This window comes from Sander lucioperca, chromosome 9 (assembly GCF_008315115.2).
Source record: "Sander lucioperca isolate FBNREF2018 chromosome 9, SLUC_FBN_1.2, whole genome shotgun sequence".
NCBI lineage: Eukaryota > Metazoa > Chordata > Actinopteri > Perciformes > Percidae > Sander > Sander lucioperca.
In genome coordinates this window covers 22,553,917-22,581,630 of record NC_050181.1, presented here as the reverse complement: position 1 = coordinate 22,581,630, position 27,714 = coordinate 22,553,917, and the positions used below count along the sequence as shown (strand labels likewise).

The following is a 27,714-nucleotide window of genomic DNA, read 5'->3' as shown; positions in this document are numbered from 1 at the left end:
CATAGTGAGATAGGGCACGCCTTGGTGAAGGTCTGTGCTCTCCGGGTGGCCTTCTAATTCCAGCATAGACTGTTGGTTTGTGTCCAACATGTCTGATCGTCTGAGCCGTAACTTCGTTGTAGGAATTTCACATGTTCCAGATCTCAGCAATTAACAAGTAGTATGTTATCATAACAGATTGAAATGAAAGCCAGAGTGTTGCTGACTTTAAGGGTGCGCAGTAAAAAAAATGTTCCTATTTACGGATGTACAGTATGGGAACCTGTTTGTGTGTTTGTGCCTATGGTTTCTGCTGTGTAGCTGTAGTACAGCTAGAAGGTCATTTGGTGCGACTCCAGCTCCCACTGAGTGACCATCTGGACCGCTGAGCTCTTGCATACACAGGCACCACAGTGAGTCATTAATGTAGAACCAATCAGTGCAGGGCCAAGTGATGATGTCAGCTATTAAAAAGAAGTGGATTTGATGAAGCTTAGAACCAGGAAAAGCTACACAATGAATACAACTGGAAAGAAAACTAGACTGTACGTATAAAGGGAAGGGAGGACTAGAAATGTGTAAAACCAAGAGAATGACTGGAGATTTGAGCAGTTAGTTAGAAGAGGGTTGGACACTGACTGTAGTGGACACTTTCACACATTTAGTGTGTCTCAAACCGCGCACTTCCATTGTACATCACGTACTGACTTGCATAATGCGTAAAATTTGACGGGGAATGTTGTCTCAAATCGCGCACAGCCTTAATGTACTTACCGGAAATGACGATCACAACAGCTCAACCCTCCTCCTTTTTGTTTGTTGCATCTTTAAATAAATAAGTAAAATAATACACGTAGTGTTTCCACTATGTTGACAGCTTTAGCCTGGCGGGTGAGTTGGGAGTACTACAGCTCCCACCACACCAAATTCCGTTCTCAATTTAACACTTTAAAGTTTATTTAAATATTTATCAGTTACTTTTGCGAAATCCACGAGAACCACTCTTTACATCGGCATGAATTTGGATCCACCACCCAGCACTTATTTAAAAAGAAAATGTGTCACTTTTAAGTCTGGTTCGCCTGCTATTTTCGCTATTTCCTTGAAAGCAATGTAGCATTTAAAAGGTTATTTTTTTAAACAGAGTCCGGCACCGTGCTCACTCCACATAAAACGCTACATTACATCACAACTAACTGCGTGTCAATCACTGCTCATGCACACACATTCATTCTCCCTTATGGGGGGAGGGGCTTAGGAGACCGTTTGTGCTTTAGCAGAAAGGGGGGAGGGACTGAGAAGTTGTCGATGTTCAAATTCTTTGGCTAAGTCCTGGATCTTCACAATCCTACCTACAGCACCTTTTTAATATTTTGTCCTTTGTGTTTCTTTTATTGACAGCTGTGCCGACTGACAACCTGCAGCACCTGGAGGAGAAGGGGGAGGCGCCCAGTTCCAACAGCCACTAGCAAGATCTTGGAGCATAGAAGTAGCCAATAGGCTAGGCTCCCAATAGGACAGCTCCAAACTGGTAAAAAACTTTTTTTATGTGACACTACATACAACACGCCACACTGGAGATGCTCTCCCTGTTTCTGTGATATAACTAATACTATTGATTGAAGAAAAGACAATGTTGCAGAAAAATCTAATCTTGAAATGAAGAATGAAAAAGTGAAGTTATACAAGACATTCCATTTACTACTAAAAGAAGAAATTCATTCGTTTTTTTTTTTTTTCTATTTAGTTTTCGCTTCAACAAAAGCTCAGCAAATGCATCCTTTAGTAATAAATAGGCTATGATTAGCCCCTTTTTTTTAACTGTTGCGTACAGTGTCCATCCAAATATGTCTTTTTTTTAATAAACTGAAAACAACTATCTGCATACTCACACATGTTAACTAACAGACCTTTTGACCAAAAACTTCCCAGGAACTAAGAGGCTCCAATTTGCTAAATCAGTATCTAAATCAGGAACTAGAAAAAAGCCTTTTGTGCCTTCCCGTTTGTTTCCACCATATCTAAAGAACCATGGCTGTTACTGTAGGTCAGTGGTTCCCATTCTTTTTTCCTTGGCGCCCCCCCTACTTATGTCTAAGAAAAGCTGAGCCCCCCCTCCCGAAACCGAAGTGGAGGTAACTCTCGAGATAGAGCCTTACTTTCTTTTTTGATAGAGCGCAGTTATCAGCATTTTTACGTTTCTCCGCCATGTTTCATTCATGAAACAGTGATGCCGTGGCGGGATGATAGCAGCTAGCAGTTAGCAGATAGCAGCTAGTAGCTAGCAGCTAGCAGCTGACTGATGACAGCAAGGTCCCAGGTTAAGAGGTCCCGGAGGTTTGGCCTACTAAGTAGCCTGCCTACAATTTTAAGCGAGAACAAAAATATATAGTTTTTATACCGACTTTTGTATACATTATATATTCTAGTGTATTATCATAATTTGTTAAACATGTGCACATATTTATTTTTTTTACCTCAACCTCAAACCAGATAAAGACTTGCGCCCCCCCTGTGATCTTTGCCGCCCCCCTGAGGGGTCCCCGGACCCCAGGTTGGGAACCACTGCTGTAGGTAAATAACAGAGTCAATTAAACCGACATTTATTCCATTTAAGATGCATTTTGCACACCATTAAACAACAACACAGTCATCAGGTTGGTCTTCGTAGTGACTATGATGTTTGAATAAGTGTTGCAATAGAAAACTCTTTGTCTCGCTCTCTCTATCTCTCTATAGCCTGCTAGATAACTTTGTTTAAAGAATAACATTACTCTAAATATGATTTTATTGATTGAATTAATGAAGTGTACTATTAAGTCACTTTTTTTTAAAAAAAACAATGGCTCCTGGTCCCAGTTCTTTGGCAGTATGTTTGCCCTGCAGACCAAAACAAAAAACTTTTTTTCTCTAATCAGTCACCAGGAAACACACAGATGTCATAACCTAATGTGGATTCTTACTTGATGCAAGGGGTTAACAGCTTTCCCTCTGCAGATACCTACGGCATAGATTAGTTTAGTTCAGTGTCACATTCCATCAGTTGATATCCCCTGTGTTGTTCAGTTGACTGTGATAGAGAGCGGCGATGGCGGTGAGCAGGTCTGCAGTGGAGACTTTAAAAGTCTACATTTACAACCTTCAAACTGAAGACTGTTGATTTCTGCACGGCTGCACACCATCAGGCCCCAAAAACAACTGAATACAGTCACAGTATAGGAGTGGGTGAACATAAAAACCCCCAAATTCATCTTCTAGGATTCTGAATCGACTAACAAATGGCAAAAATCGATTTTTGTAATAATGTTACAATAAATAGAAGGTCTGCAGTGGAGGTGTGTTAGTGAAAAGGAGCAGAAAACCAAGCCTCAACAGTCTTCACCCACATTGGAAACCTTTAGAAGAAAAATCACAGCTCTTGTTGTCACTAGGGCTGCACGATATGAGGAAAATATGTGATATTCGAGAATGTAGTTGAATATCGGGATAACGATATTGCTTGCGATAAATAAACAGATTAAAGTGTACTCAGTTCTGCATTTCTGCTGCTTTCAGTATTCTGCTAAATTACAACAATGTTCTTGTTGAGAATGTAAGTCGCTTTGGATAAAAGCGTCAGCTAAATGACATGTAATGTAATTTAAAACAAACAACTTTATTTTGTTGAACAAATTGAACCTTGAATTGAATATAAAAGGCAGCACTACAAAAGGAATGACAGTTACATTTTTTTTCAGATTCTTTTTTGGGCATTTATTTGACAGGAAAGCTGAAGACATGAAATGGGAGAGAGAGGGGGAATGACATGCAGCAAAGGGCCATGGGTTGGAATCGAACCCGGGCCCGCTGCGTCGAGGAATAAACCTCTATATATGGGCGCCCGCTCTACCAACTGAGCTATCCGGGCGCCCAGACAGTTATATTTTAAAGTGCAGTTTTCTGCTGATATTTTCTTTCAACTAACACAGAAAATCATTGTGTGTCTTTCGCGAAATGTCGCAGCCTTTCTCAACTCAAACTGTAATCATTCTTGTTGTACAGCTGTTATTGTGTCACTAAATTAAGTTTTGATATTGTTTTAAGCGAGAAACTAATCATTTAGGTTGTGAACATGTGGGGAGTTTAGTAAAATAAAGGGTGTAATTTTTGATAATGTGTGTGCATGAATTAGTATGTTCCCTCAATTTAATAATTCCCACAAATTTCTTATTTTGTTCCCTTGCATTAATCATTTTCTGTCTCCAAATTACATTAAAGCCACTGTGCGTAAACATTTAATGGGATTATGGCATCTATATCATTGTTTGCTAAATCCACACAACTCATCCTAATCAGGCTAATTAACAAGTATTTAGTTAAGTGTATCAGTGCACTTTATTCTTCTGTAGCTGTCTATTTGTGATAGTATAACAGCATCTGGTGTAAATCAGTATTTGTGTTTGACCTGGTCATTATAAATGGAAAGCTCAACCTTTAAAAGGGAACACTGAACTTGTATAAACACTGGTGGGAATGTGGAGTGCATTGGCTCCTTCTGCTGAGAGCGTGGTTGGTTTCCCAGCAGTACTCTGCTGCCTCTGCTCAACATGCTGCTAACACAGGAAATAGAAAGAGCTAGAGGGTGTGTGTGTGTGTGTGTGTGTGTGTGTGTGTGTGTGTGTGTGTGTGTGTGTGTGTGTGTGTGTGTGTGTGTGTGTGTGTGTGTGTGTGTGTGTGTGTGTTATTGATTCTCGGCTGTATGCCCAGAGGTGATACATTGGAGAGAGTTACCTAAAACAAGAGGAAAGAGAGGAGGTGAAAGACATTATACACAGTTCTAGATGCTAACTCGTGGATAAACCAGGTCATTTCGATTATATAATACCGACCAGTTTACAGTGAAGCGTACTAAGACTGTTTTAAGCATTGATGTTTCAATCATCAATACATTCAATGTGTGCCAACAGCGTCTGTAAATGACACTGTGCTACACAATGCGTCAGTTTCACCGACAGCCTCAGGTGAAGCAGAACACAGGCTGCTGCTGGACACTGGTTAGAAATTTTCCAAGGGCCATGTATTTGGATTATCTCATTTTTCTACCAACAGAAAATGTTACAACCTAACATAAACACATAGAGGATTTACGGATTAAACCATATAATCTAAATGCACCCAATGTGTGTACTCTGGGTGCCCATCTCAACTATCCTGCAGCCCACATCTGATTCCTGGTAAACACAATACTAAGACATTGCAATTCGTAAAGCCAGAAATGAACAACAACCAAGTGTTCTCTGGGAAAGAATAGGCCTGCAGGCATGGAAGGCTGGAGCCCTCTCTCTCGCTCATGACTATCATGTGTTTAGAGAGTGTGTGTGTGTGTGTGTGTGTGTGTGTGTGTGTGTGTGTGTGTACGCACTTTTCTATCTGATTTTTAGCTTTGTCTGCTGGAGCATAATATGCTCAAAATGAGTTAAATTCAGTAAGTGAAGGTGCAGGTTACAGGTAAGAAAGAAGAGAGAGAAAAATGTAGGATATGGCAAGTAGACAAGAGAACTACCGTTTGCCCACCTTTTCTCTGCCTTTCTCTCCTTTCTTTCTCTGATCCTGTGTTCTGCAGGAAATGAGCAGGACACATGTTCCTAATCCAAATGAAATCTGTGCGTGTGTGTGTGTGTGTGTGTGTGTGTGTGTGTGTGTGTGTGCGTGTGTGTGTACGTGTGGCAAACTAGAAACATATGGCCTTCAGTACTGGAATCATAAAGTAATCGCATATTACATTCACAGATCCTTAAAAAGTCTACATTTACAACCTTCAAACTGAAGACAGTTAATTTCTGCACAGCCGCACACCATCAGGCCCCAAAAACAACTAAATACAGTCACAGAATAGGAGTAGGTGAACATAAAAATCTAAAAATTAATCTTCTACGATTCTGAATTGTAACAATGTCACAACAAATAAGAGATATCTTTTAGCATAAATAATTAATGTTTGGGCACATTTTGGATTTGATAACTAAGACTAAGCGTTCGTGACGATGTAGCAGAGCACTTTTTTTTTCTTTTTTTTTTTTTCTTTTTTTTTTTACTTTTCCCCCATTTACTCCAGAACACACATCAACTTTCTACAGAAAACATCTGGTCAGTGATGTTGGTCAGTGTGATTACATTTTCATTTCATTAGTCTCATACAGACAGAAGACTGCATCATGCTTCCAAATAAATGCAGTTAACTTTAAATCCCTTTCTATTTATTCAGGATCCCCACCCACATTACAGTATGTATTGTATACTGTAGATTTAAGATTTTAAGACATACTTTATTATCCCGCAACGGGAAATTGCATATACTTATAGATTCATTTGTGGGACACCTCCTCTCCATAGAATGAATGAAGTGGAAAAATTGGTGTTAGCCCCAACGACAATGGGGGAAATAAAGTTGATTTCAGGATAGACGCACATATTGGTGATATGCACACATTCCTTTACTGAGAGCATATTCACATGCAAACTAGTATCTCACCTGGTGTTTGCACATGTAAATGTCATATCAGCAAATAAGCTAACTATTTCAGATATTCTACGACTACTTCATTACTTAGGGCAAATTCAGAAGAGTCCCCTAAAGTTCAACCTTCAGGCTAGTTACCTACACAGAGGGCTAGCTACTGACCATTACAGGAATACATATAGCTACCAAAACAGAACTTTGCTGTGATCCCTTCAGTATTCACACAGCCTTTTCTTGCAGGAATGGAAAAAGGTCATCGGACCAAAGTCAGTGGGCGACCGGAGAAGTCTTTGAACAGAGACAGGAGTAGGGCTGAACAATTAATCAAATTCAAACCGACCTTGTGATGTACGTATATGTAATAGAAGCTGCGGTCTCTGCTGGAAGGACAACGAGTCTGGTGGTGCGTTGACAGTTACTAGAGGCACATGTATGCCACTTTGAGAGAGTTTCTGTGTGGGTACCTGTGTTGTAGCTGAGCTAGCAGCTCTACTGTGAGTGGTTAACAGACTGACATAGCTGTCTTTTCTCTCACTGGCTGACTGCAGACAGCTGCTGTGGTTTTTTTTTTCAATTATGAAACACTGCTACTTCTTTATCCCTGCAGGTACAGTTTGTGTGTGAGTGAGATGGTGCCATGTTGCAGAGGTCTTGACAGGTCCAAAGTTACATGGACCTGTAGAAAACTCACCCAAACCCGACGAGCATTAATTCATTTTCAATAGGACTATGGCTGAGTTCACAAAAGGCAACACTGCTGAGTTAAAAAAAAAAAAAAAAAAAACTGAAGGCAGGGCTCCAGCTAAAAAAAACGCAGGGTCGCCTGGCGAAAAACTTGAACCGTGCTTCCATCCAGCAATGTGCTACATAAGCCAGTCAAATACACAGAAGTACACATTCTTGGTATATTATTTTGTAACATGCTGTTTTTAACACAGGGCTGTTTTGGGTCTGAATGCCCGGTATGAGTCTGCAGCCATGTTGAGACGCCCGTGTTAACAGCAGTGCGCTTTAAAGGTGCTCTACTCGATATTCATAAAAAAAGAATTGTTCTGGGATTGCCTCCACACGGCTCTCGCAGACCGTTCCCCAACTCTTCAAATAATCAAATACGGACGCTTTGTCACAGCCCTCGGCATCTGATACCAAAGCACAAGGCACTCACGTGCACGTGCGGCCAGACCAGCTATCAAAACAAAGAACAGCGAAGCTCAGATTACAAAACACACCCAGAGGGAGTATGACCTCATTCTCTGCTCAGGACAGCATCACTCCACTAGATCTTGTTATTAATGTTCTGAATGTTAAGTACAGCCGTTTGTAGCTATGAGCTAACATTAGCTAACATTTGCTGATGGCGTCAGCACTGACGCTTAACAAATCACAGTTGTCATAGGAGCGTTGTAGGTTTGTATCCGGCCTGGTGTCCTCTCATAACTGATGGCACCACTAAGGTGCCTTTGAGCAAACCAACAGCTGCTTAGTAAACACAAAGTGGTTGAGTGGGCAGGTCCAGTGGGTATGTGTGCTGTTTCTGAAACCCACTCTAGTGTTCTGTCATTAATCCTGCATGAGTAAACATTTAAATGAATAGTTTCATGCTTATGTTTATGTCATCACAAATTCCTTACACAGTGGTGTGTGTGTGTGTGTGTGTATATGTGTGTGTGTGTGTGTGTGTGTGTGTGTGTGTGTGTGTGTGTGTGTGTGTGTGTGTGTGTGTGTCACAAATTCCTTACACAGTGGTGTGTGTGTGTGTTTCCTAGCTATTCCTGCGATTGTTGCTAGGTGCATGATGTCACAGTCTAACTCTAACCTCATTGGCTGTTTCTTTATCTCTTCCCTTTTTTGCCTATTTCAGATAGTGTGTTGCGAGCTGAAGGGAGAGCTGAAGCGAGCGTGGAGAGGCGGCGGGGCTTTCCTTTTCCACCATCCTCTGCTTTTCCTTCGGCCCCGTGGAAGCACTCATCCACACCACTGCACTGAAACACACTCATCACTCTCTTCTCCTACTTTCCGTTCTGTCACTGTACTTGTTCTCTCTCTTTCTATCCATCCATCTGTCCATCTTGCTTTAGGAACAGGTCAGCTGAACCTAAGCATCACAAACCAGTACAGACCAGTGATATCAGTTGTTGAGCTGCAAACTGAGTTCCTCCTGCTCAGGCAATGCAGTAAAATATTTTGATACAGCACTTCAGCAGCCCCCCAGCCCAGAGTCTGGCTCGGTCCCACAGGATCCCACAGGCGATGAGGAGGGCCAGGGGGTTTATCTCTTTCTAGACTTCCTCTTCTTCCACCTTGTGTCTTCATGTTTTGGGGGTCCTCCGGTGCCCCCGCCCTCTGTCGACCCCCCCGCACCCACTGCCACCACGGCCGGCCACCCCAGTCGCCTCGTTGCCATGCCGACAGAGACACTGGCTCCAGCCCTGCCAGATAGCAAGGCCGCCGGCCCCGCAACGGCCTTCAGTTCCACCGTACCCCTCCGCATCCTTAACAAGGGCCCTGACTACTTCAGGAGACAGGTAGTGTGTGTGTGTGTGTGTGTGTGTGTGTGTGTGTGTGTGTGTGTGTGTGTGTGTGTGTGTGTGTGTGTGTGTGTGTGTGGCTTTGACATTTCGACATTTTTCACCATTTTCTGACAATTTATAGACAACAGGTAACTAATTAATCGAGGAAATAAGCAACAGATTAATCGTCAATGAAAATAACCGTTAGTTTCAGCCCTGTGTGTGTGTGTCTGTGTGTGTCTGTGTGTAAACCTTGTATTGAACTGAACTAACTAAGGCCGTACCATGATCAGAATGCTTTTAAAATGCAGGACTCAGTCACGAAGAAGGGGAGTGCAATATCACAAAATATTCTTTCAATACAAAGTGATACGAGGGCCAATCATCAGTATCCATACAGACGGTTCTATAATTGAGACACTAATGTGGTATCTAGTAGAGGCCTTCTGTGTGAAGTGTGGGCACCCTCACTCTCCCACAGTCCAAAGAAATGCAGGTTGGGTTAATTGGCGACTCTTAATTGCCCATAGGTGTGAAGATGTAAGCGTGGATGGTTGTCCGTCTCTATGTGTCATCCCCGCCCAGGGTGTACCCCGCCTCTCGACCAATGTCCCCCTAAAAGGATGAGCAGGTATAGCTGATGGATGGAGGGATTTTTAGGTTTAATCTTAGTCCTGAGATCAAAAGTCCATGTTAGTTTTAGTCCTAATTAGTCAACCTCAGTCTTTTTTAGCCATTTCATGTCTTGTCTTGTAAACATTTTAGTCTAGTTTTAGTGGACTGAAAACACTCAACATTTTAGTCATCAAAAGATTAGTTGACAAAAATGTAGTGAACATTTTAGTCAAGTTTTAGAATAAGCATTTTAATCAAACTTCAGAAAACTGCTTTCAAATAAGAATTTGCCAGACCTATCTCCTTACAGTCTGGTTATTTATCCTGTGATAGAGGGAAAACCTTTTAGCTTGATTGTATGTCTTTAAACCGATCACAACCGCCTGGGCGGCACTAAGCCCCGGTTGCAGGGAAAGCGACGCCGGATGTCAGGCTTTATCCCAGCAATGTACAGCTGTTGAGCCTAGACTAGTTTTAGGCTAAAAGAACATAAGAATGCGGCTTTGCAGAGAGGGTGTCCGGTCTGTTATTCATTAAAGCAATAAATCCAGACATGAAACATTCAACCAACACAGCGCCCCAGATCAATAGAACATACTGTACATATTGTAAAGTCAACAACAACAAACCTTACTCAGACGTTATTTTATTGTGTGGGTTTTGCTGTTGTAAAAACATGAGCAAATGGTTGAGTGTTGTTGTGTTAATTAACATTTTTTAATTTGTCTCAGGTGGAACCTAACCCAAAGCGTCTCAGTGCTGTTGAGAGACTAGAAGCTGACAAGGCCAAGTATGTCAAGAGCCAGGAAGTTATCAACGCCAAGCAGGAGCCTATCAAACCACCCGTGATGGCTAAGCCTCCCGCCGGTCACACCCTCCTGGCCAAGAGAGGCTCTGGGATTGGTGGAGGAGGAAATGGAGGCGGGATACCTTTCAAAGCATCCAATAACAACGCAAAGTCAGACACATGTGCAACAAGCAGCGGCAGCAGCAAACGGGAGAATCTAAACCTGGAGATCCTTAAAAATCTGCTAAACTCATCGTCCTCTTCAGGAGCGGGATCTGAAGGACTAGGAGGTGGAGCTAAGAGTGCTGTGTTGATGAGGGCATCAGGGGGAATGGCCAGGAGTTGGACGCCATCAGGGTAAATTTACTTTTTTTTAACATTTAAGCAATGATTATGAGCCGTTTTTGTGTTCAAACAGGTCTACCGCAAATGGGTCACCTTGACTGATGGGACTACGCCGGACCATGCTTCCTAAATAGTAACTAAGGTTGCTTTCACACCTGAGCAGTTTGGTGCGTTTTAACCGAACCCTGGTGCGTTTCATCAGATAGTCCGGTTTGTTTGGGGTGGTGTGAAAGCTCATTCGAACTCTGGTCTGCTTGAAAACGGACGCTTCCAAGTGCACTAGAGTTTGGTTGACTTTAGTTGAAAAAGCTAAAAAAAAAAAAAACAGTAAAGTACAGTACTTTAATTCAGCCTATATGTTTTTGTCCACACACTTGATTATGTCTTCCTACCCGATTCATTACGTATTTATCTTCCTGTTTTCTGTTCCTAGGATGCCGTTAACCTACCGATCGACAATGGCGCTTAATGAGCAACCACCAGACATAGCTCCCAGTCCGAGCACCTCCCACTCCCTCCGGTCCTTCTCCCATTCCCTGAAGGTTCCTCCGATCAATAGCGGGGGACGCCGCAGCCCACAACAGGGAGGAAACCTCAACCTCAGCAGACGAGGTGAAGGAATTCTCGACCGTTCTCGCTCCCCACTACCACCGCTGCTTACTTCCCACTCCTCGTCCGACCTCCTGCGACTGTGCAACGGCAAGCCCCTTCGCACGGCCCGATCCAGCAGCTCCTCAGCTCCGCCCCTCCCTCCAAAACCCAACCCCGCCTCCCTCCCTCCTCCCGCGCTTTCCTTGTCGCTGCCTCCCCCTCGTCCAACTCCATCCCCCTCGCTCTGTGACAACATCACCCCTCAGTCGCTACCTTGTGATTTCGGAGGCCCTTCCCATATTTCAACCGATGCCAACGTGGAGCTTGAGCTTGGTTCATCCGTGGCTCGTCGCTCCTCGCTACACAGATCTAAATCAGACCTGTCAGACCGGTACGCCCGGGCTGGAGCTGACGTGGAACGCTTTTTTAACTACTGCGGCCTGGACCCAGAGGAGCTGGAGGCCGTCGGTCCGGAGAACTTTGCGCGGGCCAACTCGGACATCGTCAGCCTGAACTTCCGATCCGCTTCTATGATCTCGTCTGACTGCGACCGGTCGCGGCGATCGTCCAACGACGGGCTGTCGGACGGGGAAGAGGACGAGGAGGAGGAGGCCGGAGAGCGTGTTCCATACGGCATCTCGGCCGTGGAGCGAAACGCAAGAGTCATCAAGTGGCTGTACAGCATCAAACAGGCGAGAGAGACGCAAAAAGTCTCACATGTTTAGAACGAGCACTACAGTGGATAGGATGTACTTTAAACTACAGACAAACTGCCCCATGTTTCAGAATTGATAGATGGACCAGAATTTTTCATAGGTTTAGGGACTGTGATCTTGGCGCTGAACTAAAAAAATTGTGAAAATGTATAGATGGTTGAATGAATAGATGGAAGAGAAAGCCTGACAGGTCTAACAAACTTGGTGAAAAAACAGACACTTTTTTTTAGAAATGAATAAAGAGATGATGAAAAGGACTCTAACCAATTAGGTTTAGAACAACATGAACACTATGAACGGACAGAAATAAAACTTGGACAGTTATATGAACAAAATGTTCCATCTAGAGAGACAAACAACGGGACATGTCTGAAAAGAAACTAGATAGCTGTTTCTCTCTGGACACTGAATAATATGACAGACAAAGTCTGTCAAGAGCAAAATGCACTGCGATTGTCTAAGGACCCATAAAGTGACCGCCTCACTACAAAGGATCATAGGCCTTTCTCACAGAGAACAATTTGGCTTGACTAATCAAAGCCTTTTTTAAGTGGGATTATCTTCCTACATAGCATGCTAGCTACCTGGCGCTCTATCTGTTCAATCCACACTGACTTCACCCTTCGTTCTGCCATCTCTGTCCTTGGTCACAGCTGTCCAGTCGGCAGCTCCTGAGAAGCCGAGAGGACACCAGCTTGGCAAACTGTTTTAACCACGCAAACGCGGGAGAAATGTACTGCGGTGTCGCGCGTGTGTCTCCGAGTTAGTGTGGATTGATACATGTGGTAAAACGGAAGTGTGAATGTTCCATGAGTCGATATATTCGAAATGCTTGATATACAATTCATCATAACACATTATAAAGCGTTTTATAATGACTTTTAAGGTCAAGTCTCATAATAACCAACATTTATTTATATTGCCCTGTACTGCAACCAGCAGGTATCCAAAGTGCTTTACATCAAAAAATACAAAAAAATTATATAAAAAAAAATCAAACATAACATACAGTAAAATCAGAAAAGGTTACATAAAAGCAGGAGGAAGAAAGGAAAAATGTCACAGCGCTGCTATGTATTAAAAGCCATTCTAAATAAATAAGTTTCATAATTGCTGGTCAGTATTATGATTTGTTGGTTTGCGGTGCCTCCACTGCCTCACTACAGTAAGTGACAAGCTAGTAATGTTACTGTAAGGCAGTCCGCAAACAGCTTTACTTTTATCCACCATTTCTTCAAATCTATGGTGTCAAATCCAACATTCTTCTTCCCATTACTAATAAGATGGTTTGGTGCCATGATTAACTGTTCAGCATAGCTCACTAGTTGCCACCATTTTGCGATAGCAAAGAGAACAACAGCCTAGTAGATCAAAGTGGAATTAACCAATACCCCCAGCCGCTGGAGTACAAGGCTGTTGCACTTATAGACGGAATTTTTAATTCATTACAGATCAATACATGTGACCTCAATTGAACAGTACTTTGAATTTCAGATAAAAAGTGACAACGCTAACCCGACTTTATGTTAACTCCTCCTACCTTCTGTGTAAACTGAAACTCACTACTTGTTGGTCCGGGCCACAAATGTCAGATGTCCACTTTGAGAAAGGCCTATGTCACAGTGTTGATGTCTCCGTTTAAACAAACTTTCAACAAGGGTCCTGACATCTTTGCAAAACAGATGTTGAACTCTATCTGTCAAAAATGAGAAATCCCATCGGAAAGTCAGTTTGACCGTAACAAAGTCAGATCGGTTACGTAGATATTTTTGTTATAGGTGACTGTTGAAGGAACATTTCAGCACTAACTAAATGGGTTAGTTGTTGTCAAACTATGACAGCAAAATGTTGAGAAACACAAGTGATGGTGAGCTAGCTTTGACAAAGCTTTAGCTCTTGTTAAGCTAGATATCGTATTTTTCGATTGACACTGAATGATTTGGACAGATATACACACAATATAAAATATAATCTCTCAAGCATACTTATTCGTACAGCATTAAGGTTACACCATCACATCATTGTGCTCATACATTATAAACAATTGTGTCATCAACCTGTTCACGTGAACCAACGAAACATTTAACTGGAGAGTTTTAGTGTCCTGTGATTGGATATGCTTAATTCAGAGGCTCCACACTGAAGAGAACCCTGCCACTTAACATTCAAAGAATGAATACGTGTTGTCATTTGGGGGATTTTTTTGTCATTCAAATGGTGAGATTTGGTCAAATAGTTAAATGTATTAAATATTGTATGAGGCATAATGAATCACTAATGGCGCGTTGGTTGGGGTAGTTCAGTTCAAGTGAACTCTGGTGCGTTTGCCCATTTAAAGCTTTAGTGTGTAACTTTTTTTATAATAATGAACGTCCGTTACATTCAAGCCATTGCCAAATGAGTTTCTACAAAGCTAATTAATTAGCTCCACACAACTCTCTGTATTTCTCAGCATGGCTATGTTTAGAAATTGGTGTATTGGTGTCGTCCGGCGACTTTTGCGCGCAGAAACTCGAGTGAAGGTCATTACCTCTTCTGAAGAGTCCATCATGTTTTTTTAATCCTCCGTGTCCTCCTTGGCTACTAGCAACTGCGTGGAGGAGGGGTGGGGGTGAAGCGCGATCACGGAAGGCTTGTATCATGTGGATGCGCCGACAGAATTGTTGTCATTACTTAGAATTCCTCATGGGGGAGACAGAAACTACGCACTATGGCTTTAATTTGATATGTTTAGGCTTGTATGAAGTCATTCAAACTCGGACCAACTGCAGACCAAAGAACTGCACCTAGACTACTTAGGTGCTCTCAGTCAACTTCCAACAAAACTCTTGTTTTGTTTGTGGTGCAAACTCGAACCAGAGCGTTTTAAACATGAATTCAGCAGATAAACTAGACTTTCTGTAAATGTATCTGATCAAACCCACATAGCGTTAGCTGTGATTTGAGATGTCACTTTTCACATTCAACACCTGGTTAGATGCATCATGCGGTTCAGTGAGTATTCGACTAGGAAAGTGGAAGCTAGTTAGCCAGTCTCGCTAACGTCTGTGCTTCTCACTATACATTACTTTTCATTAAGGTCAGTAAGAAGATAAAGCGGACCACAACTATGCATCATTTTTAATCTTTGGCGCGAACCACAATGAAGCAGGTGTTAAAGTGACCTAAACAATCAAGCTTTTACTCACATCACGTGTGCCATCATCACTTCTTCACTCTGTGAAATGTCTTACATATATCCACACGCAGATCTGTGGGATAATTCAAATGTCAAGAACCAAAAAGGTCCCTGAGTACGTCACACAAGTCACAAGTTTTACAAGCGTAAGAAGTTGCCTTCAACAGAGATGATCATTGTCAATCTGGGATAAAAAAAAAAAAAAAAAAGAACAACGCTTCAAGCGTTTTTTGTTTTTTTTTCCAGCAGTAATATTACAGGACACCAAAACTCTCCTTTCAAAACAAATGTTAGTAACAATCTGTGATTATGTAGTCCACCAGGCACTACACTAAAAGCAATACTAATGAAGCTGTCTGTTCACTATTACAGGACTTATTACAGTACAGTAAAGCATGGATGGTGGAAGGGAGATTGTGGTCCTTTTTATATATGTTAGCGTTCTCTCTGAAAGACACTTCAGATTTACGGCGTTTAAAGTTGATTGTGCTGTAGATCGCATCCCACAACCACACGCACAGAGGAGGAACTCCAGCAGTGCTTCTGCATTACATCAAAGAACTCTTCAGGCTGCGTTCACGGTGGCCGTGTCGATGCGCTAAGCTTGGCTTTGTCTCTCTCCACCTGAAAGCCAGCCACAGGAAGAAAACCTGTTGCTTTACCCTCATGTGTGTGTCTTCCATGATAATAAAGGGGGATGGATTACTGCGTCCACCTCCACCCTCACCTTTGTCATCTGTCTACATGTCTGCACGTGGCTGACATGTCTCAAGGCCTGAAGCCATATCGGTGTGAATGCAGTGCCTCGGTCAGCGTCTCCCAACTTGTCAGTGTGTCTGTCTGCCCCGCGTCTCACTTTAAATCTATTGTGCTGGTCAGCTTCAGTGTGTCGATAGCAGCAACCCTGTAGGGCTTCCTTCACTTCCCTGCGTTATAATAGTATGCTGTTATCTGACAAAACACCACTTTGGTGGTATTGGAGCTACAGAGGCATCAACATCTGTGGCAACTGTAGTCTCTTACATTTTGACAGGTATATGATTTGGGATGCACATAGTGACAATATTCGAGGTACAGATAGCCTTGCTTTTCCCCAACGTCCCATTAATACTTCATGTATCTTGGTGAGTCAAAAACTAAAGTGCCATAAGTGGCACATATAATCTTCACTGTGCCCAAGATGAGGCCAGTTTACTTCCCAGCAAAAAAAAAAAAAAAAGAAAGAAATCATTTTTGTTGGAACAATACTTTTTAAGCACAAGTATGCACAGTCACACAAACCAATCGGAATCTCTGAAATTTCTAATTTAATGCAAGTCACAACTCACCATTGAAACCAAAAGTGATCAAAGTTTTCAGGTGTAATTACAGTATACTTCTTCTGGAAAAAGTATCAGCATGGCTTACAAGCTTTGAAATGTCTTAAATACACAGCGAGTGAAAACAGTTTTCGGCGAAATGGCAACGTGGGCGTTGTTGGAAGTGTTTAGCTTGGGATGCATCCCTTCTTCCTAAATAGACTAAAGTGGAAGTGAAGTGAACCCCGCTGGGAGAAAGAGCCTTCCCGCATCACGTCACTCTGAGCTCAGGGTTGTGCTAGCATGTTCCTGTCCTGATCCGTCATTCCGATGTGTCTCCCCCGCTCCTCTGGAACCCAGGAAACCCTGCTGCTTCTCACGGTCCGCATTAATCAAGACAATATCGTACTGTTCTGGCAGCATCATCATGCTTCAGTTTCATTTCTTTCTACATGGTGTGTTTTTGTTTTTTATCTTTGGATTGACAGATAGAGTTCTTCTGTGGTACTTGCTTTGTTTTATTTATTTTTTTTCTTCTATGTGTAAATGCTGTAAGAAAAAAAAATGTATATACAGTATATGATTTAAAAAGCCATGTGTTGGATTTTAGTTTTTCTCTGTCTGAAGGTTTATGTGTTCGTAAAAAAAAAACCTGCTGTTTTTGCTCGTTGCCCTCTGCCTGATCAAGCTGGGCAGGAGTGGTTCAGAGACGTAGTGTTGACTGTGTTTTTCAACGTGGAAACTGTTACATTTTGCTTGATTGAGAAAAAAAAAGTGTTCATGTTTTTAGTTTCTTTTGATTATTTCAATAAATGGCTTGTTTTGCCATCTCTCTTCAAGTGTTAATCCCTTAAATCAATTACTCAATTTGTCACATGAAATCATATAAAATGCAATTCCAGTGAAATGTAATCTGTCAGTTTCTTCAATTTATGCATTAAAAACAGTGATAATATTGAATATATATGTGTATGATGGGGGGGGGGGGCTCTGAGGCAGTGTCCTCATTTAGGATCTTAGTGGCATGGTGTGTCCGGTACCTTCTTCTCGACCTCAACAGGGAAAAATGGCTACCAGGTGGTTTGGATCAATAAAAAATAAGAATAAATAAAATAAAACAGAAATAATAGAAGAATTAGTTACATTCATTAGTTACATTACATTCATACGGAAGAGGACAAGATTATTAATTCTGAGATTAAAGTCAGAATTCTGACTTTTTTTAAAGTCAAATTTTGTATTTTTTTTATTTAAAAAAAAAAAAGGCAGAATTCTGACTTTAATCTCAGAACTCATTAAATTTTTTTCACATGTGGCCCTAATCCTCTTCCGTACATTCACAACGCATGCAGTAATAATGTCTACACAGTTCCACATCTAAAAAGAGATCTTTTTACTGAACTCACCGCAAGCAAATTTAGTCAAATCAATTAGTGGCAATTCTGTCGCATCACATCGTATACATTAATTAATGAATGTGGATTATTGGAAAGTGGCAACAGACATACTGTAGGTCTTAAGTGCCCTCTTTCTAACTGGCATCCAGCTCATTTGGTGGCATTACAATACATGTATGAAGTATCTGTGAATTAACAATGTTACATAATCACTTAAAGTCATACTGACTTGCATTATTAATGTAAAATGAATAGTGTCAAGTGGGCAACAGGAATTCATCGCACATTAAATCATGCAATACAATATCATCATGCCACTGTGAACTGAGTGTTTGCAAGATGATAAGTAAGTAAAATGTATTTATATAGCGCTTTTCAAGATAAGAAATCACAAAGTGCTTTACATAAAACATACAATATGAAACGTATTAAATAAAGTACAATTAAAATCACAAGGTAGGCCAAATAGATAAAAAATAGAGTCCCGAGAGGTCATCCAAATGCCTGTTCAAAAAAGTAGGTCAGTGATGTCACAGTGTTCATCACTCCTTGGTTTACAATAGGCGGTGTGAAATAGCCTACTACTGCTAATGTATAACTAGTTAGTTACACTACTGCTACCTTGATGCTGTGATCTCAGTAGGGGAACAGTAGCTTGGTTTACTCAAGTCTCAGCCCGGATCCAGTGGTCGGACAACAACAACAACACAGAGTGGCTGTCCTCCTGATGAGTCTGCCTATCAAGTCAAGTCAAGTGGCCGAGAATATATCACCCATTATTCTGTAATTTCCCAGACAGTAGTACACTACTACTACTACTGCTGCTGCTGCAGCAGCAGTCGCAGTTGCTGCCATCTAGCGGTTGTAAAGACAAACAACACGTTCCAAAGACGAAGGACACAAGCGGTATTTTAATTAAATCTATATTATGTGAAAATATTTCTTAGCATTTTCATTTTTATTTTTTTTTTACATATTCAATCCCTGTGGTATGAATTTGTTGTTGACAGATTAAAAAAAAAAAAAGGTGACAGTAACGTTACTAGTCACGTAGTCACGTGATCTCACAACCCGGAAGAAAAACATTGGTTCTGCTGTTCTTTCAATACGTTCAGTACGAGTCGTCCAGCAGTAGCTAGTAAGTAATATGCTGTCGAAAAGAAAAGTGGAATACAAAGTGTGCATTTTCTTTGCATTTTGTGTGTCTAAAGACCTCCCGAGTGTTTAATTCACCCGTCGACGGCTGGGAAACACCAAGCCGCTTCCGACGCTAACGCTAACGTTATTACACCTGCTTTGATAACTGCAAGCTAGTTAGGTTTTATCAGTAACGTTACACATATTTCCCTCTCAGTACAAAGAACTGATGATTAGTGTATTTACTGAAAATAAAATACAGTATTGAACCACATTACCAATTAAACTAATAGTTTCACTACTATTATTTGCAGTAGCTTATGCTTTGTAGTTCAACATCAGTCATATTTGCAGGCTGATTCACGTACCGTTAGTTAAATTGCCCTTTGATGCCAGTTTGTGTGTAGTTAACTGCTGAAACTGCAAACCGTTCTGGGCCCTAAAGGGAAAGAAATTATTATTTTTATTTAACAAACTAACGTAAGATTTCTCCCGTTAGCTTTCGACTTTTTTTCCAGTGTGAAGGAATTGGTTGCTTGCATCTTCTTTCAAAGTAAAGTAAAATTAAAGTACTATTCTGCATTCTGGGGTACTTAATAATAATAATAATACATTTTATTGATATAGCACTTTTCATGGTACTCAAAGACACTTTACAGTAAAACCAGCACCTACTGTACATCACATTAAAAACAGATAAGCAATAAAACCAACACATCCTTATAGCCTCTATAAGAATGTGTTGGTTTTATTGACTCTATATATACTTTTTTTTGTATTTTGCTACTTTATACTTCTACTTCACTACAGTTCATAGTAAAACATTGTACTTTTTACTGCACTACATTCAGCTGACAGCTGGAGTTACTGGTTACTTTTCAGATAAAGGTTGTACAAAGAAAACATGATCAGTTTCTAAAATATTACAAATTGTTACCGCTTACCAGTTAAATATGTAATGGTGTATGAAGTTGTTAATGTAGCTACACTTCGACCAGCTATAATACTGAAGTGCTGCCTAACATAAATGCATCAACAATCATTTAATATAATATAGCACACTGAAAGGGCCCATTCTGCATCATTTCCACTTCTACTTAAACCGAAGTACATTTGCTGGTAATACTTACTGTACTTTAGTTTTACTGTTACACAATTGTGAATGCAGGAGTTTTATGAGAACTGAGTAAATCTTCACAGTGTGATATTGACACTTTTACTCCAGCAAAACACTTCTTCCACTACTGTCAAACAGCAGCAGGTAGTACAGTTTAAGTGCTGGTGGGCCCCTTTTAATTGTATATCAATCAATCAATCAATCAATCTTTATTTATAAAGCACCTTTCAAACATGACAAAATGCAATTCAGAGTGCTGAACAGTGATTGAAAAACAGACAAGAAAATGGAATAATTATAAGAAAAAATATATAAATGGATTTAGAGACCAATGCACACTAAGATAAATAAAAAATGAGTACAATATATTTTAAAAACAATGAAATGTTTAAAACAATATCGTTATAATATAAAACCGTATGAATCGTTATAAAGATCATAAGTCATGATATACTGTATGTATATATACATACACCCTACACATATACAGTATAAACGTTTAAAACACTGAAATCATAGAAATTATAACACGTTCAAACAAATTAAAACAATAAAAGATAATAAAATTATAATTATAAGACACTACGTGAAAGCCAGACTGAATAAGTAGGTCTTTGGTCTCCGTTTAAAGGTTTTTATATTTCCAGCTCCTCTCAGATATGGATATGGAGCCCCATCTGGCACAAAGTGACATATCATTTTACATTCAGTGAAATATATTTGATTCCCTATTAGAGAGATGTAATCTGTCAGACCTCGCCTCCTTTACCCAGGTCTCCACCATGTTGCCTTGCAGAGATGAGCTGGTGCGTGCTGGATGAGGAGAACTTCCGCCGCTGCTGTCGGCTCCTCCTGCAGCAGTCGGAGCAGCTGAGAGACGGCTGGAGCTGGGAAGCAGTGCAGGTGAGGAGGTCTGTGCTCTCACTGGCATCGCTGGACACAGAGCCTGCAACAGGGGCGGTTCTAGGATCAGACCTTTAGGGGGGGGCTCAGCCCCTAATGAGAATGTGACACGGATACAGTGCTTTGAAAAAGTGTTAACCCCCACCTGCTAATGCCGCCTTCACACTGGCAGTTGAAATCAGCTCCGATACGGCTTCGAAACGACCGGAAGTCATTCATTTCCTATGGAGATTCGCAGACTGCATGCGAATGGGTCCGAACTGTGTCCGAACGAGTGCGGTGCGAAAAAAAAACGTGTCAGTTGGTCATCCGGATGCATTCAAAAAATTTAACTCTTGCGAAAGGCTACGGACGGTTCCTATCCGACAATTCCAGCGTTGCTATGGTACTGATAAACAAACCTACTAATGCTAATTGGTTAGCTAGCAACAGACATCGAACTATTGACATTATACCGCTATATCACATTTAACCGACGTGACATGTCAACGTCCTGGGCAACTTTTCTCCACGCAGCAGCCTTTATATTTATATCTGTTTAAGAGAGGTCATAGAGAATCGTACATTCAGACACTTATCAGTCGTTCTAGTCTCTCTGCCATTTTTGTGAGTCGCTTCCGAAGCTTTTCAATGGTGTAGTACGACGTCCGCTGGAGGCGTATTGCATATTACGGAGCTGATTTCAACTGCCAGTGTGAAGGCGGCGTAAATCTGTAATTTCACTGGATAACAATAAATATGTGTATATGTATTTATTATTATAACAGGATACATGCAAAATATTGAACATATGAAAAAACTACGAAAGTCCCTTTATGGACTACCAGAATCAAATGAAATGATAATGAGGTGTAAACAATGACCAAATAAAACTTCCCTTGACTGGGTTACAGGTGCATAGCATTGGCGACTGCGACACGGGATATTAAAGTGCCCATATTATGAAAAAGTCACTTTTTTCTGGGATTTGGGGTGTTATTTTGTGTATCTGGTGATTCCACACGCATACAAACTTTGAAAAAAATCCACCCATGCTGTTTAGAGTGAGATACGGTTTCTGAATGTGTCCTGCCTTCAGTCTCCGGGTGAGCTGTTCAAAATCGGCACGGCTTTCTACGTCACTAGCCCCCTCGTTCTCAATGGCAAAACACTGCTACAACACACACTAGTTCACCATAATCTACAAAAGAACTACTTACAGGTATTCCACGCATAGTTGGAAGCGTGCCCTCGTTTAGAAGAAGTCTCCCAGCCAATCCTGCCTTGTACTGACTGAAGTTGTAGAAACAAACAGCTAGCTAGATGATGTGATCTTACCTAGCTACTGCGCATGTGCGACTGCCAACAAAGATGTTACAGCAGTGAGAGGTCTCACTCTGTAGCTAAAACAGAGACCTGAACACAGGGTGAAAAGAGGAGCTGCAGCAATGTGCAGTACAACAAAAATATGGTGTTTTTTAAAAAATTAAACCATGTAAACCTATTCTGATATAACCTCTAAATACAATTATGAACCTATAAATGAGCATAATATGGCCACTTTAAACCTGTTTTTTTGAACCTGTAATTGTTTGCCCTCTGTCACTAACAGACATAGGCGCCAATTTATGTTTTCCTCTGTGGGTGCTCACGGGCGCACGCCCTTTAAAAAAAAAAAGTAGTCAAAAAATGTTTGCATTTCAGAACCTTAGGAACCGGACAGCGGCCAACACGAACACACACACACGTATTGACTCAATAATAAAGCCGTAAAGTAGGCTATCTTTCACCTCAGGAAACGCCACTTCTCACAAATACAGATAGGATTGGAGATTAACACGTCATTTCGTGGGAAATTAAGAATTAATTCCACCTGTCTAGTAGCCTAGGCACACTATGACAGACGCTCCACTTAGCACCAACTGCAATGTTTAATTTTAAATGAATGCAGCCTACTGGCAGTCTGGCACTGGGTGCTCAGTATTTTCGGTATCGGCGCCTATGCTAACAGACAAGTTTGCAAACTCTAACTTGAAGCACTAAAATTGATTTAAAAAAAAAAAAATGTTTTTTATTATTATAATTTTTAGGGGGTCTAAACCACCACTGGCCTGCAAGCTGTGCTGCGGTCCATGAATGTGGTTAATCTCTGCTTCTGATCCGGCCTCAGGGTTCAGAGGAGGGCTACCTTAAGAAGACTGCTCTCAGATCAGTCATCGTCGACTCGAGCCCGGTGTGGGACCACGAAGGATCGGCTTCAGACTCGGAGCCACACACTTCCTGTCACTCCTGGCCTGATCAGCAGGGACAGGAAGAGAAACAGGTGAAAGACTGAACTCACCCCAACATTCATCTTGTGTTCTGGGCTTTTATTTTCCACCTGTGCTTTTACTAAATAAATACTGAATTTGTCAGTACTTTTCATTTTTCTGTTGTATTAAAAATCAACCTTTAATTCAAAATCTTAAACTAATAATCTGCACACACCTCTATGCCTTTAATTACGAAGGAGTTTAATTTCCTAAATGAAGGATCATTCCAGGGTGGCCGGGTTGGGTCAGTGGGTAGAAAAGGCTCACATATACTTGGAGGATTGTGCCTCGACGCAGAGGTCCAGGGTTCGAATCCGACCTGTGACGATTTCCTGCATATCTTCCCCTTCTCTCTCTCCCCTTTCTCACCTAGCTGTCCTGTCGAATAAAGGCGGAAAAGCCCAAAAAATAATCTTTAAAAAACAAAAAACAAAAAAAGGATCATTCCAGTCTTCAGAATCGAAAGAGGGACAGACAACGCTGATCAGAAACAGAATCAGATTTATTGCCAAAGTCAGTTTTCACTTGCACGGAATTTACCAGGGTGTGTTTGGCGCCTGCAAGAAACATGAAAAGGAAATAAACAGTAAAGCATAGTACTGCCACTTTAATCAGTCAAGCTTTATTTAGAAAATAATGAAATATAAATCATAAAAAAAAATCATAAAATATATATCGAACATAAATATAGAATAGAAATATTACTATAAAAATATGTAAAAGACACTATAACAAACGTCCAATATAACTGAAACCACTGTGTCTCTGTCTCCACAGGCTGGTCTTGTTTTAGTTGATGCTGACAGCATCAAAGGTGGCATAGAGGACGAGGAAGATGGTGAGGAAGATGAAGATGACGGGGTGTGTGCGGTGTCTGAAGGCAGCAGCCAGGTGCTTCAGTACGAGTACCACATCCTGCACTCCTGCAGCTACAGTACTCCTGTGCTCTATTTCCGAGCCTTCACTCAGGGTTAGTTACATGTGAGACGGCCTCTGCATGCGCTAGGCTTGGGCGGTATCTATTCTCTCATACCTTCATACTTTCTTGGCATTTTAGCGGGGTATACGCTATATGACGGATTTAACAACCCTTGGGGCGCGAGCTGTGTGCTACATCGCCTCAATACAGCATCTCTGCATCAGTAATAGAAAAAGGAGTGTCCATGTTTTTAAAGTATTGGAAATCGTACCGTGGAGGGTGAGAAAACCTGATGTTATAGGTGTTATAAGTACATTAACATGCTAATGTATACACATCACACCACAGAGCCCTAATGTCCAAACCAACGATTTATTCCTTTGTAGAGACAGCACTGATTATCACTTAAAAGTATACACTCGCCTGCAGTATGAGAGGGTCTGTACACCTTTGCATATTTGTCAGTGATATTTTGGCTGCATTTTCTTCCTTATGTGTCACCATGTCAGACGGGAGGAGCCTGTCATTAGAGGAGGTGTGGAGCTCTGTTCATCCAAACTTCAGGCTTCGACTTCAGAACAGTCCTCTGAATACAATCACTCTGCAGGTAAAACCAGGAAAGATGTAGCCATCAGCTTTATTATCACCACCTTCCTCCTTAAAGCTCTGCTGAGATCTCCTCTCTGCTGTGTGTGTGTGTGTGTGTGTGTGTGTGTGTGTGTGTGTGTGTGTGTGTGTGTGTGTGTGTGTGTGTGTGTGTGTGTGTGTGTGTGTGTGTGTGTGTGTGTGTGTGTGTGTGTGTGTGTGTGTGTGTGTCAGGAACATCCCCTGCTGGGTCAGCCTTTCTTTATGCTCCACCCCTGTAGAACAGAGGAGTTCATGAGGCCCGTGCTGCAGGCGGCTCAGGACCAACACAGGTAGGATCACCGTTGGATCCACTAATCCAAAAAACACAACAAAGTATTACACTTTTAGAGTTGCACACGATGTATAGCTTTTGCGTTGAGTTAAAGCTAGATTTACAATTCTACAAGTCTGTGATAACGTGCTGCTGTGAATCGGGAAACAAACTATGTTAAGTGTTCGTCACCTCACATCATACTAGGGCTGGGTCGCGTATAAAAAAATGTTAATACCAGTACCAATACCATGACTTTGTTGCTAATTCCTGAACGAAGAATGCTTTTAACAATGCAGTGTGTGTGTGTGTGTGTGTGTGTGTGTGTGTGTGTGTGTGTTTGTGTGTGTGTGCGTGCGTGCAGGTCAGTGAACTACGTGTTGTCGTGGCTGAGTGTTGTGGGTCCTGTGGTGGGTCTGGACGTCCCTCTGAAGTATGCTACCCAGCTCCATCCTGCAGCGTCACTCAGCAGCACAGAGTCAGACTGAGGCTGCACCTGCTCTGCGTCGATGCTCTCCGTCAGCTTCACTGTGGAGTCTCTCTGTAGGGAGGCTGGATTATCAACCGGGTAGTCTCGCCTTGCCAGACCTACTGTATCTCCACAGGTCTGTTGGGTAAGGTCTGGCTACACTACAGATACATTCTGGGACTGGACTCAGCGACGCTGGCTCTGTAAAGGAGTCTCGGGAAGGGACTCTTTTTGGTGGAACATTTGAGAACTGATAAAAGAAAATGCCACATACAATATTAAATGAAGTTAAGTGTTTACACAATACAGTAACGTGAGCTATTTAAATTAGCCACAACCATGGTTAAAGGTCATTTAATCGCTGCATGTACTGTCAATAACAATCTCCACCATTCGGTCTCAAAACGTCCCAGTTAGAGAGTAAATGCCATAAACATTCTTTGTAAATCTTTACAATCATTCCCCCAAAAGAACCAAGCAGGCCTGCCTTGTTGTACGATCCAAATTTTCTTTAAACCTTGCCATTTTCAACACGTAGCTTGCTAGCTCGAAGTTTGTTGTTGTTTCCTGAAGCGAAGGGAGTTTGAGAACAGCAACGCACAGAGGAAGGTGAGGGGCAAAGTCTGAAATCGCGCTGAAGGCAGAACGTTGTTCGTGTGCGCTTTGTGTTAACTATTTATCTACATTTTTAGGCCTTTATTGACAGGACAGCTGAAGAAATGTAAGGGGAGAGAGAGGGGGAATGACATGCGGCAAAGTGCCGCATGTCGGAGTCGAACACGGGCCCGCTGCGTCGAGGAGTAAACCTCGACACAGTTATTTTTGTGCTTTAGCACATTGACAAAAAAATCAATTAAGTTAACCCAAAGTGGCCGCCCGGATAGCTCAGTTGGTAAAGCGGGCGCCCATAATTGTGTTAACTTAATTGACTTTTTTGCCAATGTACTAAAGCACAAAAATAACTGAAATAGTAATAAGGGCCTTGGGTATCTTCTGCATTATTACGTCTTGATGCTGTGTTTTGTAGAGGGCTCCTTTGTCAAAACCCAGTTTTAATACTTGAAGTATTTTGATGCAACTCATACATGGTGCATAATCTAGTGTACGTGCGGGCTGTGATTTGCCACATTTTCCATACGTGCCGTCTCCATCTGTTTTTAACAAAAAGGACGGTAAGAAATGTTAGCATGATGCCAAATGTGTAAATCCTGTATCTATTTTATCTAATGTAATCTGAAACCATTTGATATTAAATTATTTTAACGCCTGTAAAGTCTGTTTGTACGGTATGTTCAGTGTATGCACAGCACAGCCTCTAGTTTAGAGGGCTGTAAACTGGCTTAACAGCTTTGTCAGCTTTGTCCAAAGGAGCTCCTTTGCCTGAAGTCTGGTATGTCTTAACAGGTTTTTAAAAATGGTCTTGACAGTGCCCGAAACATCACAAAAAACAACAAGTAGTACATCAGGAGGGAATCATTTTGCTCTTTTTCTTAAATTTAACCGACATTTTAAAGTCACGGTTAGATTGATGTCTGTCGATTTGTACAAAACGGTCAAAGAGTGATGTTCAGGTTACTTTTTTATACATTTCTTGATGCCCTGTAAAGGGGAAACTATCCATTTTTTAAGAAAGAAAGAAAGCAAATATTCAAGGTAAGATTAGCGTAGCCTACAGTATATTGCTTTTTCTTTGTTGACCTGTTAATCATCTTGCGACCCTTCGGATCTACTGTATCTTGTGAACCTTGGGGGAAAGGGAAAACTTCATGTTATGACTATAACTTCTGTTCCCTGAAGATGACAAATGTGGTACAACACATAGTATGGAGCGTGATTTCCCATACTATATGTGTTGTACTGAGGGAATTGACTGAAGAAAAGGAACTGCCTTGTATTATGATTGGGTGTGTTTTTATTAATCCCAAAAAATGGGAAATTATCCGCAAAATATTCGACACACAGCACACATACAGAATATACATGAACTAATAGGATACAATATACATGAAATAATAAATAAAGGATAGAATACAAGAACAAATATTCACACAAAAAATGAAGATAA

At 41.4% G+C, this 27,714-nt stretch overlaps 2 protein-coding genes and 1 long non-coding RNA gene across 6 annotated transcripts in view; 2 read left to right on the top strand and 1 right to left on the bottom strand.

The window, feature by feature from the left end:
* Positions 1-13,026, top strand: part of fam110b (family with sequence similarity 110 member B) — a 33,300-nt gene extending 20,274 nt beyond the window's left edge. For 2 of the 4 annotated variants that reach the window (XM_031291001.2, XM_031291002.2), the window contains exons 2-5: positions 1,381-1,510; positions 8,340-9,003; positions 10,335-10,747; positions 11,169-13,026. In XM_031291001.2, the coding sequence (XP_031146861.1) occupies positions 8,881-9,003; positions 10,335-10,747; positions 11,169-12,051 (1,419 nt within the window). In that variant the 5' untranslated portion in view covers positions 1,381-1,510; positions 8,340-8,880 and the 3' untranslated portion in view covers positions 12,052-13,026. The remainder of the gene's footprint in view (positions 1-1,380; positions 1,511-8,339; positions 9,004-10,334; positions 10,748-11,168) is intronic. The other 2 variants (XR_004898306.1, XM_036005224.1) reach the window with 2 other exon arrangements.
* LOC116043963 lies at positions 3,831-15,252 on the bottom strand. Its single transcript, XR_004103579.2, has 3 exons — positions 15,145-15,252; positions 11,495-11,504; positions 3,831-3,876 (listed from the first exon to the last, which is right to left on the bottom strand). It is a non-coding gene; the product is annotated as an uncharacterized LOC116043963 (long non-coding RNA).
* A 3,733-nt stretch (positions 15,253-18,985) lies between these two features.
* On the top strand, positions 18,986-25,835 carry atg10 (ATG10 autophagy related 10 homolog (S. cerevisiae)). The gene is made up of 7 exons (XM_031291006.1): positions 18,986-19,053; positions 20,943-21,072; positions 23,222-23,374; positions 24,141-24,333; positions 24,792-24,889; positions 25,102-25,199; positions 25,545-25,835. Exons 2-7 carry the CDS (start codon positions 20,968-20,970, stop codon positions 25,666-25,668), a joined length of 771 nt encoding a protein of 256 aa, XP_031146866.1. The 5' UTR covers positions 18,986-19,053; positions 20,943-20,967; the 3' UTR covers positions 25,669-25,835.
* The last annotated feature ends 1,879 nt before the right edge of the window (positions 25,836-27,714 follow it).